Source organism: Chanodichthys erythropterus, chromosome 15 (genome assembly GCF_024489055.1).
Source record: "Chanodichthys erythropterus isolate Z2021 chromosome 15, ASM2448905v1, whole genome shotgun sequence".
In the NCBI taxonomy this organism is placed as follows: domain Eukaryota; kingdom Metazoa; phylum Chordata; class Actinopteri; order Cypriniformes; family Xenocyprididae; genus Chanodichthys; species Chanodichthys erythropterus.
In genome coordinates, this window is record NC_090235.1 from 30,710,942 (window position 1) to 30,729,979 (window position 19,038).

Genomic DNA, 19,038 nt, shown 5'->3' on the forward strand with positions numbered 1-19,038 from the left:
CTCAGAGAGGAACAATGGTGTGTAGGCCTGGATTCACTGCTTTAGCTATGTTATAGTGTAAGAACAACAGTTAATCCCTCAATCACATTCCATAAGTGCAGGGACAGGAGAGGCGATCTGACTGTGTGAGAGTGATCATTTCCTCACTGTGCTTGGGAGCTATGTTACTCTTCATTTATTACTGTCTCAATACAATAATTAAATAAAATAAAAAACAAAAACAGCATACATGAATCAAATATTACTGTGTATATATATGTGTATCTGCATTACAGTAATGGTAATATTTTTTATATATATATGAAAATAGACCCTGGACCACAAAACCAGTCATAAGTCGCACGGGTATATTTGTAGCAATAGCCAACGCTACATAGTATGGGTCAAAATTATCGATTTTTCTTTTATGCCAAAAATCATTAGGATATTAAGTAAAGATCATGTTCCATGAAGATATTTTGTAAATTTCCTACCGTAAATATATAAAAAAATAATTTTTGTGAATGGATATGCATTGCTAAGAACTTAATTTGAACAACTTTGAAGGTGATTTTCTCAATATTTTGATTTTTTTTTTGCACCCTCATATTCCTGATTTTCAAATGGCTGCATCTCTGCCAAATATTGTCCTATCCTAACAAACCACACATCAATGGAAAGAAATCTCAATTTCAAAAAATTGACCCTTATGACTGGTTTTGTGGTCCAGGGTCATATATATATTTATGGTAAAAAAAGGCAACCTGATCTCCTCTTGGTCCACGTGGTCCTGGAGGTCCATCTGGGCCCTGTGGGAATGAAGGACAGGATCATCATGACACATTGTGGGCCACAGACCACAGATCAAGAGAATCATTTACTAAAACATACTTGATCTCCTTTTAACCCTGGGGTTCCGCATTCTCCTTTCCCACCCTACATATACAGAGAGAGAGTGAAAGTAAATTTCATTGTCTTGTGTCTGATATGATCTATAATGCTTCACCCTCAGGCTGTCCTCTGTGACACACTCTCCTGATGTTTTGAAATCATCAGTCAGGATTAAATGGCTTTTTTCATTTACTGGTAAGCTGGATAGCTTCATGTTGTACAGTAAAATTACTGAATTCATTGTCATTAAGTCAAATATACTAGCCTTTGCTCCTCTTGGTCCTGGTCTTCCCTGTAACAGAAGAAAAGACTTGATCACTCAGAAACCATCCAATGAACGTGAAAATGTATATACATTATTACAGAGAAATAAAAATAATATATAGTACCCTTATACCCTCTAATCCTGGACGTCCATTTAAACCTGCCTCTCCCTATGAATAAAAGAAAACCATGAAATCAGAACTTTTGAGAACAATTTTTTACACGTTCTGAAGAAAATACAAGTGGTTTTCACCTGTGCACAACTCGCTGCCACAATTCTAGGGTGAAGTGAGTGGTTGCCAGGGTGTTGCTATGCAGTTGCTAGGTGGTTGTTTACTAGCTCAATTCAAAACAGCCCATACCTGATTCTGATCTGTACATATGAGTCAGCTCTATCTTTTAATGTAATAAATATTTATATTTTTATACATAAAATAATCTTCCAATCAAAAATCACAAGTTAAAACAGAAAAATAAGACAGAATTGCTAATAAAATCAGACTTACTCTAGATCCTTTAGGACCAGGAGGCCCGTCAAATCCTGGATCACCTGGTTTACCCTAATATTTACAAGACATTACAGAATGAGCAGGCAAAACAATTCCAGTCATACATTTTAAATAACATGGTTGGATAAAATAGTCTTTGTGCAAATGAATAATATTTACTGACAACATTCCCATCAAGTTCTATGTGAGTCAGTGGATTTGATCTTCACATGAACTCTGCATAGATTTCTGAGAATGATCAAGTGCTGATGCACTTGTTTGTTTATCTCTGCATAATCCCCCTGGTCTTGATCTTACCCCTCTAGCGTACGCATATTTTAAAGCACAGAGGGGACCTCTTGAAAGCTTCAGCACCTGCTACACTTGCAGTGTGGGAAACACTTCCTACTCTTTCATGTAGCGCCTCTCTGCTCGCCCTGAATCCACCTGCTCTACTCCGGCCATAAACCAGGGCTTTCAGACTCAGAGCGATGCGTTATCCGCTTTACATTGCTAGATCAAACACAGCTCAGAGAGAGGATTACTGCTGTTTAACAATTCTTCCTCAAAGAATTCTATTTGTTCATGTGCACAGATCAGGCCAGGATCTAGTGTTTGAAACTGTCTTCCACTTCACGAGTCTGATGTTTGATGTCTAGATTCTGAAATAACATTCAGAGTATTCAGATATTCAGAGACAGCTAGACCCCCCCCCCCCCCCCCCCCAAAAAAAAAGCTGTAAGTAATGTTATTTTAGTATTATGATGATACTATTGTTAATATTGTATTATTGTAATGATAATATCGTACTATTGTAATTTTCGTTATATTTTTAGTAATTTTGTTGTTTTGTATTTTTTTTTTATTATGTTTAAAAATATGCCTATTTTTTTCATCAGTTTTTTATTTCAGTTTTGGTTTATTTTAGTACTTCAAGTTTAATTAAAGGGTTAGTTCACCCAAAAATGAAAATTCTGTCATTTATTAGGTTCCACACCAGTAAGACCTTCGTTAATCTTCAGAACACAAATTAAGATATTTTAGTTGAAATCCGATGGCTCCGTGAGGCCTCCATAGGAAGCAATGGACACTTCCTCTCTCAAGATCCATAAAGGTACTAAAAACATATTTAAATCAGTTCATGTGAGTATAGTGGTTCAATATTAATATTATAAAGCAACAAGAATATTTTTGGAGCCACAAAAAAAACAAAATAATGACTTATTTAGTGATGGCCGATTTCAAAACACTGCTTCATGAAGCATCGGAGCATAAATGAATCAGTGTGTCGAATCATGATTTGGATCACATGTCAAACTGCCAACGGCTGAAATCACGTGACTTTGGCGCCCTGAACAGCAGATTCGACACACTGATTCATTTGTGCTCCGATGCTTCCTGAAGCAGTGTTTTGAAATCGGCCAGCACTAAATAAGTTGTTAGTTTTTTTTTGGCGCTCCAAAAATATTCTCGTCACTTTATAATATTAATATTGAACCACTGTAGTCACATGAACCGATTTAAAAATGTTTTTAGTACCTTTATGGATCTTGAGAGAGGAAGTGTCCATTGCTTCCTATGGAGGCCTCACGGAGCCATCGGATTTCAACTAAAATATCTTAATTTGTGTTCTGAAGATTAACGAAGGTCTTACGGGAGTGGAACCTTATAAATGACAGAATTTTAATTTTTGGGTGAACTAACCCTTTAAATGAAAAGAGAAATGCAAATAGCTGAAATAAAATAGTTTTGATATTTTATTTAATTCCACTTAAAGTTTGCAGTATTTTATTTCAAGTAATGGACGTTTATTTATGGTTTTAATTTTAGATAACTATAATAACCCTGACTGTACTGTTTAAGAACCAATGACAAATTAACAATTTACTTTTGTGATTATGAACATCTGCAATGATTTCCTATTTTTTATATCTGCAGAAAAAGCTGGATGTGATATGATGAGAATTTACTAGGCTATCAAACTGATTGAGACAGAGAGACATATAGTGCAGATATAAACTCACTGGATTTCCGGGAAGACCTCTTTCTCCTTTCTCACACAGACAGGATTTGCGCTGTGGACACTGTAACAAAGAAATATGCCATTAGACAAGAATGATACAGCATGCCATCTCTATATTATTTGGAATCAAAGTACTTTATTATTTTATTTTATTTTATGTCCTTTTGCAGAGTCCTGTTTTGTTTGTTTGTTTGTTTGTTTGTTTGTTTGTTTGTTTTTGTTTTGTTTTTTTAGGGGTCTACTAAAAAACACATTATTTTTTACATATTTTACATTACTGCAAGAGAATGTAATTTGCAATTTGCACCTCCCTTCCTAGTTTGTCGGTAAAGCTCTGTTTAGTCCCTGTCTCTATGAAGCCCCTTCTTCTTGGAACTTCTTTTGGAAATGTCATGTCCTTTACCACAAGTTTCAGCACACTACTAATGCAACTGAACCAGGCCGTGCCCCTTTTTGCGAAAATTTTAATTTATTTTTGAAAATTATTTACAGTTAATGAGAAAATTGTGTCGAGTACATTCTCGAAAGAAAACTCTTTCAGGGAGTTCAGAAACAGTGCTTACTGATATATAGAATAACTCCCTTTGGAGTGGACTTTGTGCTTTGTAATTTTGCAGACATTTTCTTCATGCTCAAACAGCAACATTACACATTAAAGAAAAAGCATAAGTCCACTTTAATGCCAGGCTAATATAACCTAATATACCCTGTATATTAGTCCGCTCATCCAGCAGATAACTGATTGCAACTGTGTCTGTCATATCACATATCATCTTATGACTAAGTTATCAGTATAATCAAAATTCAGAGGATTTAGCCTCTTTTTGTCTTGTGGCTATATAGGCTAATGTTTTGTACATTCTTATATGCTATTGTTTCTAAATAAAAGCTTTAAGATAACATATAGGCCTGAGGTAAAATTAAAAAACAATTTCAACTTAAATCATTATTTGATATCTGCATATTTGTTTATTTGTAGCCGAGTAATAAGTAAGATATATACAGTCAACTGGTCATTATCACAAAATGACTATGTTATCCATCACATCTCATATTCACAATGAACAACAAAGAAATTGTTGAAAAATTTTGAGAAACTTACAATATACAATATTTTATGAGATAACTGTACTTACAGCTGTGTTCGCAAGTTCACTCTGTAAAAGAGAAAAGAGAATATTGTAGACTGATACAAAAAGTGTAAACCATTGACAGATCTTGATGGGACTGTGATTTTGTTCATATGTGAAAATTATGTTTCAAGTGAGTGGTTAGGACCACAATTTTCTAATCGCATAGATTTTTTTAAAGGATATTATGTATTACAGGTCCCCCATTTTTCAGATTGCAGTTTTTTCCAGTGTACATTCTTCTGTTTCACCTCCTTTTTTACACCACCTTGAGTCAAAAATATGTTCTAAGAATGTTTTGCTAACATTCCTATTATGAAAAGATAGTTTCTAAATGTTCTCTGAACATTCAAAACATTCCATTTTCTAAACTAAATGTTTTGAACATTAAAAGATGAATCCTACCCCAAGGAGGAAATGCATCCTTACCATCTCTTATGTCTTCCAGGTGAAAACATTCCCTAACTCCAAACACTCACCAGTTCCCTGAAGAGCTTGTCATCCAGCTGTGGGTCAGTGAGGCTGAAGAGGTGCTGCTGAGGTGGTGCGCTGGCGATGGACCTCAGTCTACTGTTGTCCAGCTCATCTCGTGTGAATTCTGACAGCCCAATGACAAACATACGGATGTTTTGGTTCTTGGCATCTGCAGCTGCATTCACAGCACTGGGGCTGCGCGGGTGGTCAACACCATCCGTCAACAGAAGCTCTGCCCTTAAGCTGTTGGGCGCTGTCTCTGTGGTGAAGAGCTGAGTGGCGTTTGTGATGGCATAAGCTGAGTAGGTGCCTTGGCCCATGTAGGTCATAGCACCCACTCGACTTTGGAACACATCTATGTCCTGCCAGTCCCGGAAGTTGTGCTCCACTAAGGCGGTGCTGCTATACTGCAGGACGGCGAGTCTCACCCGCATATGCCAACCGGGCACTTGCATCTGCATCAGCCTGGTGCTGAAGCGAAACACGAATTCCCTCTGCTTCTCAAACAGAAACATTGTAGCTTTCTCTGAACTGTCCACCAAAAAAGCCAACTCCACTGGACAGAACAGATCTGCAATATAATGAAATGACAGTTGTTTTATTTACACATTTCTCAATATTTAGGTCTTTCTCAAAATTACACTTTTTCAAAAAATTTTACACAGTTTTCCTGAATCAATGAATTGCGCAGGTAAATCTTGAATTTCACTAATAATGTAAAGCATAAGATCAGCCAGTTCTCTAAAACAGCTCATGAAACTTCGATTGGCAAACATATATAGAACAGTTACAATTTCTGATGATGAAAACAACAAGGAAACAAACAGGGTCAGTCGGGAAGAAGAGAAGTAAGGATACATGGTGGAAGGGTTGGGAGACTATAATTGTCAGATCAACAGAAAATAGTAACTTTGAATCCTGTCATGGTATCACATTCAGTAATAAATTTGAACTGTTGAAAGTAATATTTGCCATACAAAAAAATGGTTGCAGACAGAAAGAGAAGTTGAGGCAGGATCTATATGCAGCAGTCACTTTATTAAAACAAACAAAAAAAGCAGGAGCACAGGAGAATACTGGAACAAAACGAGAACATACAAAAAGAACAACTCAAACCGAGGGCTATATATACACAGAGTAACTAAAGGGCTGAACAAGGAACAGATAAATCAAATCAAACAGTTGCTATGACAACAAAAGAGAACATTCTAGAAACCATGGAGACAGGAAACAATGAGTTACGAAGTAAAAGTTCAGGAAAAACTAAACAGAAATGAAACCGAACAATACATAACTCCTTCCTCCTGAATGGCGCATCCTCGCACCGCAATTGTTCAACAGAGGTGGCGGTGATTAGTAAGCTGGTGATTGAGTGCGTGGGTAAGGGAGTGAAGTGGAACCTGACGTGTCTTTGACAAGTCCATAGTGGGCACTGGCTCTTGCTATGGGTCTGCGGTGGGCTCAGGGTCAGTGTCTGTCTTGACAAGGGGCTGAATGAGATGGAGGATTTTCTTCCTCAACCACTGTCCAGGAGGAACCACAGTGGAATAACACCCACTCAATGTATTCACAAAAATGCCCCTGAGGACTATCACCAGGCAGGCATGCTTTAGTTTGAGTGTTTAGACCAGCTCTAAAAAACACACACAAGGAAGGAATCAGGATATTGCACCAAGGGCACCAAAAAAAGTCTCTTGTGTGGTTCTCAAGGGTGCAGTCCTCCTGGCTGAGGAGGAAAGTCTGAACTGCTGGTAGATCCATATTAGTTGTTAGTAGGTCTGTTCTACTGTCACAGATGGTTGCAGTAACTAAATCCATGTAGTGCGTGAATTGTATAAGGTTATTTTGTCATTTAACAATAGAGTCTGATACCCCCTCCCCCTCAGCTACGTAATCAAAGTTGCGACAGTTGAGTGCACGAAGTGTCCAACATTCCACACTTCGTTTTTACCGTTAATTTAGTGCATCATCCGGATATTTAAAGTGCACTTTTTCTTTTTGGAATTTTCAGTGTGAACAAACTACTTGCACTATTTATACTTAAAAAAACATAATAGAATAGTGTACAGGTGCGCGAATTGGGACGCACCTAAAAGATACATAGGAAACAATGAGTTACAAACCAGGAAAAAGGAAACAAAAATCAAAGTGATTGTTACACCTTGTGCATTTTCAATCACTTTCACCAAAACTTTCACAGGAAATACTGTCAGAGTACACTGTTTTATTGACAGCATAGCTAAGCATTTTGACTATCTTGTCTGTGAAAAATCACACCAGAACTTGGCATTCTCATGGCACTGATATTGACATAAATACTTTTGTGAGATGAACTAGGGATTTTTAGCAAATTACAGGCTTTTGCAGTGTTGTAGTGCTGTATGAGTTATTTTAAAAATGCATCTGGTTTCATTTTATATAGATGGCAATGAAATTGAAAGACTACGTACATTTGTTTTGATAGTATTTCATTTTTTTTAAGATTTGGAATGTTTTTTTTAAGGGGACCTATAATGGCCCTTTTACAAGATGCAAGCCTCTGGTTTCCCCAGAATGTGTCTGAAGTTTCAGCTCAAAATACCCCACAGATCATTTATTATAGCTTGTCAAATTTGCCCCTATTTGGGTCTGAGCAAAAACACGCCGTTTTTGTTTGTGCCCCTTTAAATCAAATAAGCTGCTGATCACGGCCACTTTCCAAAAGAGGGCAGAGCTTTAACAGCTCACGCTTTAGTTGCTCAAAAGCTGGAGAATCTCACACAGCCAAAATGACGATTGTCAGTAACAGTTTTCAAACTTACATTGCTCAAACCGGAGTCAGACACTGATGGAGAGACTCAGGAAGAAGTTACAACTTTTAGAATGCAACTGGACGTTTCTGAATGGTTAGTAAGGTAAATTTATGTAGTTGCTTGGGAGTTCAACTCATTGACTAGCATGTGCTGTCATGTTAACATTTTGTGCAAATCCAGCGTTGAATTGACCCTCGTTTGCGATGCAGTATGGCGTAAAATGATGGCATGGTAACAACACTCTGCTACAACAACTCTTCCTCTTCTCTAAAGCAGCCCAACATGGCCTCACCCCCTTTGTTGCGTGTTCTGGGGGGCAGGGTTTATGTAAATCTTAGGGTTAGTGATGTCACAAACCCCAGGAAGAAGCTTGTTGTAGCCCCTACCAGCTGTTTGTTGTAGTCCTTAAACAGCAAATTCTTTAAAAGAAAATATCTCCCTTTGCATTGAACTTTGAGCGTCGTAACTTTGCAGATGTTGTTTATGCTCTAACAGCAACATTACATACTAACTAAAGTTTAAAAAAGGGAAATCATAATCAACCACCCACATTTATATGCTAGGTTTTAATCTTAAGTTTAACAGTTTTGAAAAGAGTGTATAAACGTGCAAACTGGCCTGTAGGTACACAGAGAATTGGCTGTGGTGTATATGAGTGAAAAAGTGAGAAAAGAATTCAGGTAATTAGAAAGATGTAGTCACTGAATGCATTTTGTGGCAAAGCAATGGAAAATGATCCACACAGTTTAGCTCACATAGACTGCTGTTGTGCTCACTGTGTGAAGAGTTTTGAAAAAGTGACCAAAGTACTGAGAAATTGGTCTTAGAAATTGATTTAAAAAAAAAATTAAAAAAACTGAAAAACATCAAAGAGGTTTGGGTAGACAGACAGATCACTTACTTTTGACTTCATTTTCGATGACAGCGTTGTCAGGCTTCTGTCTGTTCTTTCTTCTGTTCTGGTTTCTAGCATTACAGGACAGTATCAGCAGCAGGAGAAACATCAAACCACACTGCATCCTTCCTGCTTATGCACACGTCACTCTACAAATGAATCATATTATTAATTTTACGGTTTAACACATCATTTTGGAAATATGTCCCTAAAATAATGCATTAATTTCTGACATACAGTACATCCTGAAAGTTCCTGCAGAAACATTTTAGATACATTATACGTGATATGTTAATGCAATTGTGCTTGGCAAGCAAACATCCTACATGCTAGAGGACTATATTAAAGTCCACAAGAATGTGGGATAGCTGTATAGACATTAAGTAATAAATGCAAAATAAAAGCAGTTAGCCAGGTGAGGCTGTGCATTACAATAATTTTTTACCATGGTACACTCTATAAAATGCTGGGTTAAAAACAACCTAAGGGGTTGGGTTGAAAATGGACAAACCCAGTGGTTGGGTTAAATGTTTGCCTAACCTGCTGGGTAGTTTTATTTAACTCAACTATTGTTTAAAAACTACTATATTGCTTGCTTAAAATGAATCCAAAATATGTTGAAAATTACCCAGCACATTGGGTAAACATTTAACCCAACTGCTGCGGGTTAAAACAACCCAATCACTGGGTGTGTCCATTTTCAACCCAACTTGGATTGTTTTTAACCCAGCATTTTTTAGAGCGTTAAAATCACTGTAATTCTTAGCCCTAATTAGCTTTTTGCTTTAATAATCAATGCTTCTTTCCTTCTGGGAAACATGTTTTCAAGCAATCTCCACTCCAATTTGTATATAGTTTATTGCAGTGATTTATGGTGAAATTCGATTTTAAGTTGAACAATTGAACACTGCCCTAACGCTCAAAATAATTAATTGGTTTGAGTGGGACAAACTTAAAATAAACTAATTAGTTCAGTCAAATTAACTTTTATGAGTATTTAGAGCTTTCTTTTTCTTTTTCTCTTCACAGAACTGATATATTTTAAGTAAACTGAACTGTTTCAAAGTTTTGAGTTTTATGAATTTATTTCTTTTAATTTAGAGAAACTTAAGTTTAACTGAAATTGGTCTGGAATTTCTATTTTCCAGCATGTTTTGCTCATGGCACTCGAAAGGGAGAGTAAATGTTAAAATTAAGTGTTATATAATGTTTTTTGTGCAATATTGATGTTAAGTGGGGGATTTAGTGATTAATGTTTTGATAGGCTTATTTAGAAGAGTTTCTTTTAATGTGGGTTTTTGGAGATTTACCGTCATGGTGACAAGTGGTGCATGCGGCGGTTTTGAGAGCAAGTATGTTAAATATTTTATATTGCTGTACTCACTCAGCAAGTGCTGTACCATGCTATTGTTAACATGTTAACAAATTAGCAAGTTAGAATTTTTTTAATTAGCTTGTTATAGCTAGCTAATTTTACACAAATAAAAATGTTTACATTGGGGTTACATGATAATTTTAAGTTAAATGTATGAGTGTACTCAAACATTTTAAGTTAAGAACAATTAAAATGTATGAGTACAAAATAAAAATCTGCCAATCCTGCTTACTTAAACTTTGAATTTCTTAACTTAAAAATTTTGAGGCAACTGATTGCCTCAATTTTATTATTCTTGTTTACAGTGTACTTAAAATTTTTAGTTGTATTAAATTAAGATGAACAAAAAAAAATATATATATATATTGATTTAAATTAATGTTTATTTGTAATTTACAGTTATTAAAAAAAAAAAAAAAAAAAACTAGCTATGCTTACTGATGATATTTAAGTTTGCAAACTTACAAAAATAGAGGCAATCAGTTTTCTCAAATGTTTTGAGTTAGTATAACTTATCCAGGTTTACAGTGAACTGATCCTCACAACACATTTAAATCTGGCCCAAAGTTCTGCATCTGAAAATCGGCATCTTGACTGTTAGAAATTCTAAGGGGTCAGGAAGAGCATATCCTATGAACTACCCTTAGGTAGTCATGCACATTGCCTGTCCATTTTCAGCCCTGAAGGTGCTACAAAATCACTTCACTGCAGCACCTTGTGACATAAGCATGCTGATGCTATTCCAATGAAATTTCCTGAGAAAACTTTACATTTTATTTTATGTCGATGTTCTTTTTACCACAATTAAATGTACATTTTATCCCTTTTTTAAGTTTAATGTTTTTTCAAACCCTTCTGTGCTGCTAAAAAAAATAAAAAAAAATAATATAATATAATATAATATGTAACACATAATTCTATTAATGTATTATTTTATTTTACTCTCTTTATCATGAAGATCTGAACTTTTAACTTTTACTTAATCATATCAATAGCTGTAACACATACAGAAGATCTTTTCAATATGTAGACTCTCTACTTTCTTGTGTCCAAAAAAATAACAAGTATATTATAGTATAGTATGAAAATTAACAGTAGGAATTGATTATGGTGGTTCCTTACCTAAATATTCACTGCTGTATTGTCTGTCTCCTTAATAATCCAGTCTTCCACTTAATCATTTGTGTCCAGTTACATCCTCATTGTGTGTGACATCTCAATATGAAAGAGCTAGAGGCAGAATAAGCAAAGTTTCATAGAGGCCAGGCATATAATCTGTGAATAATGCAGTAATACCCTCTCTATACTCTCTCTCTGTGCTCAGTGTGCCAGTATCCTGACAGTAACCGGCTCACTGCTCTGGGACTCATAGAGTTAAACCCCCTTTTGTCAGTGGATTGGGAGGGCGATTATTCTGACAGGCTTGATTCCTGTATTCCTGTCAAACTTATTATGTGTGTCTTATCAGCCATTAGCTCACATTAGCTGTAAAAGTCACTGGAAAGATAAACAAGACTGTCTTCAATTAAATTGTATTATACTAATATAGCAACTTTAATACAACTACATTTCTAACTTTATCTACACCATAGGCAGATGGCAGAGGAAAATCCTTAGAGAAATGCAGGTCTAAACTGGATTTCTATCAGTGTCCTCAAGCTAAAAGATTTCTCTTTTAGGAACAGAAGCCCTCTCTCAACTCAAAAATAGCTTTTTAATGTAATTTCTTTTTATTTGTCTTCAAACACCAATGGATGTCACATACTTAGAAATCTGAAATTATATTAGGGTTCAGTTCTCACTTTTTAACTAGTTGCCTATTATAGCTTGCAATGCATATTACTAGGATATTGGCTGTTTATTAATACTGTTTATTAAAAGCACATATTAATGACTTCTTCTGCATGGCCTTATTCTACATCCCTTAATCCTATACCCAAAACCTAAATTTAAATCCACAAAAACTACATAACTATTAATAAGCAGTAAATTAGGAGTTTATTGAGGCAAAAGATGTAGTTAATATTGAATATGTGTTCCCTATACTGAAGTGTTACACACACACACACACACACACACACACACACACACACACACACACACACACACACACATATATATATATATTCCAGCTTCCCAGAATGCACCCATTGAGCAGGTTGAGTGAATGTCCAGAATGATCTATAGAATCTATAGGCTGTTGACTTTGAAGATCATAAAATATAATTTGGGAATTGTTTGATCACTTTACACCATTCCATTACTTCATTTTGTATATAGCATAGTTTATTCTCCAATGTAGAAATAATAATATAGAAAGAGTGGGAGTGTTCAAACTTTTGATCTGGTATCTGCTTGTTTTCCTGAGTGTTTCCCTGAACTACATAGTTCAGAAAAGGGTCACATCACATACCCTACTCCCAACCTTGTCATCTTATGAATATAAGAACATAAACACGCATTCCTCCACCCAACTGATAAATATCAGTTCTTTGAAAAAATGTGGAAACTATCAAACCCTCTTGATGGCCCAGTGAGAGAAATACCACTCCACTTGACAAGCTACAAAAAATGTGACAGAACAACGAGGCACTCAAAATGACTTACAGGGAGGAGGAGTCGGAGAACATCAGTGGAGAACCAAATTAGTTTTTATTGATACAAATGGTTAGGAGAAATGTCATTTGTCATGGGTCTGTCTCTGAAAGTCAAATATGTTTCCTCTAATGTAAAAAACATAAATCTGTTTAAAAATACTTGCTGTGCTGTTGTAATTACAACTAAGTTATGCCTCATGTAAAAGCTCAGATCATATAACACATATTTTGACAATGTGATGTCATCATAAGTCATATTTTTAAACTGCACTTAAGATGTCACTTGCAGCACTAAGTCAAAAAGGGGAAAGTTGACTCTTGATGCAAGAGATATATGCAGCATGTCTGATATATTTACATCCTAATATTTTAAAGTGGCTGTTTTACATGAAATGTTTGAGTCAAAGGTTAAAAGTTTGACTTTATGAAGAAGTCATTGTATCTGATATGCCTATATACCATTTCTTCTGACCAGAGAAAAAGCCATTTAGAAAGTATTGATAATCTGTACTTTGATTACTTACAAATTGTAGTCCATTGCATGATGTAAATTGTGGTTAGTAACATACACATTTTGGTAATATAATCAAACTACTTTTTGATTACTTTTGACCTAACTTGTTTATCGCATTGATTTATTCGGCATTTAAATTCCGTTCTCTCCTCAGTTCTCTGTCAGTTGTTGTTTGTGATTGATGTGTCTCACATGTTGGATCTTGTTTGTTTTAATATTTTGAATGATTTAATAAATCTTGTGGTATTTGGAAAATCATATTCGTCTTCTTCGGATTAATGTTACAGCAATAGGATTTTGGTAACACTTTAGTATAGGGAACACATATTCACTATTAACTATGACTTCTTTCTCAGTAAATTCCTAATTTACTGCTTTTTCAGGTAGTTGTTAAGTTTAGATACTGGGTAGGATTAAGAATGTAGAATAATATCATGCAGAAGGCATTAATATGTGCTTAATAAGTACTAATAAATAGCCAATATTCTAGTAATATGCATGCTAATAAGCAACTAGTTAAAAGACCCTAAAATAAAGTGCTAGCAGGATTACTTATAAAGTAAAATTTAAAAGACAAAAAAAGAATTCATGAGAATCAATGCATTATTAACAGCCATTTAGTGAAGTAATCGTGTAGTCAATAAAAAGGTAACTGCAGTCTGGTGAATATTTTCAAAAAATAATATATAATATGTAATCTCATTACAAGTGTTTTAATTTTTGGATTCTGATTCCGTGATCCAGATTATAATCACTCGCTACTCAGAACTGACTGTAATTTAACCAAATATGATGTGTTATGCTGTTAAGTTAATTTTTCTACAAATTGTTTCTGGTGGAGTTTGTCAAATTGTTTTTTGACAGTTCCTCTCTGCTGGTCCACTTTAAATCCCATTTTTCATTTTTAATTATTTTCGTTCTTTTATTAAGTAACCAAATTGAAGTAAATTCCAAATCTTCTGCCCGGGGCACATCAATGGGAGTCATGACAAGGAAAAACTGATGGTGTGGCATTTTAATCATTCTGTGCCTTTAAGCATTTGCACAAGAACCAAGTGCAGAATGAGCTTTGACTTCCCTTGTGAACTTTAGGTGTTCTTCATAGACCAAATATGTACAATGATATGTATTTTTTGTTGCTGCCCTTTCATTGCTTTCATTGTTTTTCCTCTTTTGTAAAGTCGCTTTGGAAAAAGCATCTGCCATATGTAAAGTGCTGCAGACATTTGTCGATGCACGGCACTAAAAGACAGTTTAACGACCCTGGGAACTTACATGCATGACCACAGGGTACGAAAGATTTTTTGAACTATTGTGCTTGGGTGATTTGTTAAACATGTCAGAAGATGATATGGAGAACCCTTCCTGAGGCAGTGAGCACATCCGTGGAGCAGAAAGATCTGCTCTTAGTGCAAACCCAACCGTGTAGATTAATCAGAAAAGGCTATTTTAGAAGAAAAACACAGCATGTCAAATATATTCCATCAACACGTTGTGTATCTTAATTAAGGGCAAAGGTCAAAGTGAAGTCAACTCATCTTAATGGCACGTAGCAGTAATGTGGGTTACTTACAATCTACAAGGTCATGAACTTCAGATGGGTTTGCACCAACACAATCTCTGGGCAATTTGTAACTATTTTGGTAGTTTTGTTACTAATTCCTATGAATTTGTTTACACCCCAGTGATAGTTGTGTTTAGAGTTGGACATTCATAGTTTTTTTATAAAAATTGTTCTTTGTTTGTACGATTCACATTATGAGAATTTATACAGTGGCATGAAAAAGTATGTGAACCCCTTGCAGAATCTGTGAAAATGAGAATTATTTTAATAATAATAAAAAATGCATGTTATTTTTTGTTTAGTACTGTCCTGAGTAAGATATTTTACATAAAAGATGTTTGCATTTAGTTCACAAGACAAAACAATAGCTGAATTTATTCAAATAACCCCATTCATAAGTATGTGAACCATTGATTCTCAATACTGTGTGTGGTTACTTGATGATCTACGACTGTTTTTATGTTTTGTGATGGTTGTTCATGAGTCTCTTGTTTGTTCTGAGCAGATAAACTGAGCTCTGTTCTTCAGAAAAATCCTCCAGCTCCTGCAGATTCATCAGTTTTCAAGCATTTTTTGCATATTTGAACCCTTTCCAGCAGTGACTGTATGATTGTGAGATTCATCTTTTCACACTGAGGACAATTGATTGACTCAAACTCAACTATTAAAAAAGGTTCAAACATTCACTGATGCTTCAGAAGGAAACACGATGCATTAAGACCCAGGGGTGAAAACTTTTGAACAGAATGAAGATGTCCACATTTTTCTTTATTTTGTTAAAATATCTTTTTTTTTTTTTCATTTAATACTGCCTCTCAGAAGCAACAGAAGATATGCATCGTGTTTCCTTCTGGCGCATCAATGAATGTTTGAACCTTTTGTCCTCAGTGTGAAAAGATGGATCTCAAAATCATAAAGTCACTGCTGGAAAGGGTTCAAACATGCAGGACCTGCAAGATTTTTCTGATTTTTCTACGCAACGGTAGATACACTCCTGTGTGAGTGGTACAAACAGCACTTTGTCTGAACTTGCAACAATATGGCAGCTGCTTGACCTCGGGCAACTCCTCACCACTCCATTGAGCACTATAGAGGCCACCTATTGCTCATCATATTAAATACTGCAACATGCAGAATGTATCTTTTAACCTAATGCCTTTTATGCTGATGGTTTGTCTTGTCAAATATAGGGGAGTTACTCAACATGACAGCTATATTGAAGTGACTGCTTGAGGTATTTGGCTCATTCCCCCCTTCCTGACACTTTGTCATTTACTGATTGATGAATTTTGTAATGGTACAATTTTTTTTTTTTTTTTCATAGAAATATTAGCCTGCCACAGATAATTAAAGAAAATTCCAATGTTCTGGTTTTAGTTTCCAAAGAGTGTCAGTCTCCTCTGCTTGCTGGTCTGGAGTAAATAGTGAATATATTAGTAAATAGTAAATATAAGTCCATAGTTTTTCAAATAATGTTGGTTAACTAAAAATACACAATCAAAATTCATAAAAGACTAGTCCAAATCCAAAAAGAGAGACTTTTTTGTTTTTCCTAAAACATTGATGCTAAACTTAACCTTTGTGCATTCAAAAAAAAGTTACATATAGGTGCAAAATGGACAAAAATGTCCATGTCCAAAAACTATCATAAAAATATGATTTATTAATATTTTTTTCCACTTTCACTGATGTCAATTTTTTAACCAGCATCTGTTCTATTCATAGATACCAAACATTCATTAATTTTAAGAACTGTAACCCTTTCAATGCTGGTTTGTTTACATAATGCCATAGGTGTTTTTTTTTATTTTATTTTTTTTATAAAAAAAATAAAAAATTGTAGTTTATTTTCATAAACTAAATGCTAAGCAGATTTTTTTTCTTTGCTTGTTAGATTCTTGGGTGTGTCAATGAAGAACAACAACATTACTTTTGAGGCATTTATATTTTTTATGTAGTGTCAGATTTTTTACAAAAACTAACACTTAGGTCCATAATGGACAAAAATGCCAAAAAACTGTCATAGAAATATTATATATTAATGTTTTTTTACACTTTCACTGACTGTTTTTTTTTTTTTATCAGCATCTCTTCCATTCATAATTACCAAACATTCATTCATTTTCAGAATTTTAATGCTTTACAAATCGATTTCTTTACATCCTCAGCTTCTAATGCACCTGTGTGCTCACTGTCAGTGGGCAACACTAGCTCCTCTGCTGAGTAACGTCTCTTCATCTTGCAAACAATGAAACGATCAACCCCTCAAGCACCACATATTTATAGGTTTGGCTTTGAGGACACCTGTGTGAACTCAAACTTTGTATAAAATCTACCAGACTAAACAATCAGCATTTTCTTGTGGTGAAAACTAAAACAATGTGTTTAGGGGCTTCTGAACTTCTACTTAAAATTCAAGTGCACCTTTTATCTCCGTACAAAAACAATAACAAGTGAAAAAGTGCAATCAAGGGTTAAGATGGGTGTTTGGTCGAAAAAGAAAAACCTCAAAGCCTTCTTTGACCTTTTTCATAGTTTTCACATGGCCCTATGACCCTGCCAAGGGTGTGACTCATACATGGAGTGGGATTTTTGATTGCCAGTACAATATAATTTCTTTTAAACTAATTATACACATTACATTTTCAGTAAACACATGCAAACTACACTCTGACATCCTTACCAACATACCCACAAAATTATAGCTGCATTATTTTTCCAATTTACTCAGACTATAATATGCATAAGCAGAAAACACAAATAAAGCGAGTATTTCTTTTATATGCCATATTTGAAAATATGGCACAATCTAGTAAGAAATGGTAAAAATGTAAAATTTGAAGCCTTGCGATAGAATGAATGCCTATTTGCAAATATTGTATCATTTTATAGTCAAATGGTCAAATAAAAAATTGCATTTTTAATAGGTTTTAATGTGGACATTTTTGTTAAGTTCCTGTTTTTTTTTTTTTTTTTTTTTTTTACGGAGGGTAAAATTGATTTTTTGAAAGAAATGAGGGTAAAATATTAAAATTCCAATAAAAATAAACACCTGAGCCAAAATTCATGTAGTTGGCATTAACAAAGGCACACTTATAACAAAAAACAAAACTGAAATGGACAAAAATGTCCATAAGGTTGCACAAGGGTTAAAAAAAGCAAAGAAAAGAGTATTCCAACTCTTTATGTAGCCTTGTTTCAGTAATGCATCTCAAAGCAAAGCCATCTGTGTCAGATACCATTTGGCTTTTCACTTCATTGCCATCTAGTGGTAGAATATAAACAAAGGTTACAGAACCAAGCTTAGTGTCCACTTTCAGAAAATGCTGAATGACAAATATTGAATAAAATGACCAGAGAGAATAATTAATATTCCTTTTGATGTAGAACACCACAAAACACATATGCAGAATAACATAAAAATATGTCTGTAGGCCAGCCTCACATATCACCTCATTAATCAAGGGCTGACTAGTCTTTACCAGTACATTATTACTTGCAATGTGCATAGTGAATCGCCTTAATAGGCTCATCTTTATGACACAGAAAACGGTTTAAATAAACATCAAAACCGTATCATAAAACACTTGTCATTCACCCTGGCTTCCCCATTACAAATTTACTTGATTACTTATTTACTTCATTAAAAGACCTTTATCATTTTAATTTGTGTATAATCAATGTGATTTTAAACATGTAAATCTTATTTAGTGAATCTTATCTTATTAAGTGCTTTTGGTACATTAATTTGTACTGTTCACTTCAAATGCAAATATATTTTGTACAAATATTTTAGTTTAAATCAAATTGTAATTCATCAGTAAAATCTAGCACAAAAAACTCTCTCACTGTAACTAAAATAAATGACTAAATGAATACAAATCCATTCATTTTGTCATCCTTTGCTTCATGATGAAAAATACATAATGTAAAAATGGTACAAACTTTTATCTTAATTACCTAGTTTATCTTGCTAAATAACTTCCAAATTAATTGTCAATGTATAGCTGTATACGTTTTCATTCATTAAATAATGTGGATTTTTGTGAAAA

At 34.6% G+C, this 19,038-nt stretch overlaps 1 protein-coding gene across 1 annotated transcript in view; it reads right to left on the reverse strand.

Annotated features, from left to right (window-relative positions):
- col28a1a (collagen, type XXVIII, alpha 1a) overlaps window positions 1-9,060 on the reverse strand; it is a 34,319-nt gene extending 25,259 nt beyond the window's left edge. The window contains exons 1-9 of the mRNA XM_067411928.1: window positions 8,943-9,060; window positions 5,255-5,820; window positions 4,782-4,802; window positions 3,647-3,706; window positions 1,641-1,694; window positions 1,260-1,304; window positions 1,136-1,162; window positions 871-915; window positions 744-788 (exon numbers count right to left, since the gene is read on the reverse strand). Of these exons, the coding sequence (XP_067268029.1) occupies window positions 744-788; window positions 871-915; window positions 1,136-1,162; window positions 1,260-1,304; window positions 1,641-1,694; window positions 3,647-3,706; window positions 4,782-4,802; window positions 5,255-5,820; window positions 8,943-9,060 (981 nt within the window). The remainder of the gene's footprint in view (window positions 1-743; window positions 789-870; window positions 916-1,135; window positions 1,163-1,259; window positions 1,305-1,640; window positions 1,695-3,646; window positions 3,707-4,781; window positions 4,803-5,254; window positions 5,821-8,942) is intronic.
- Window positions 9,061-19,038: the final 9,978 nt, after the last annotated feature.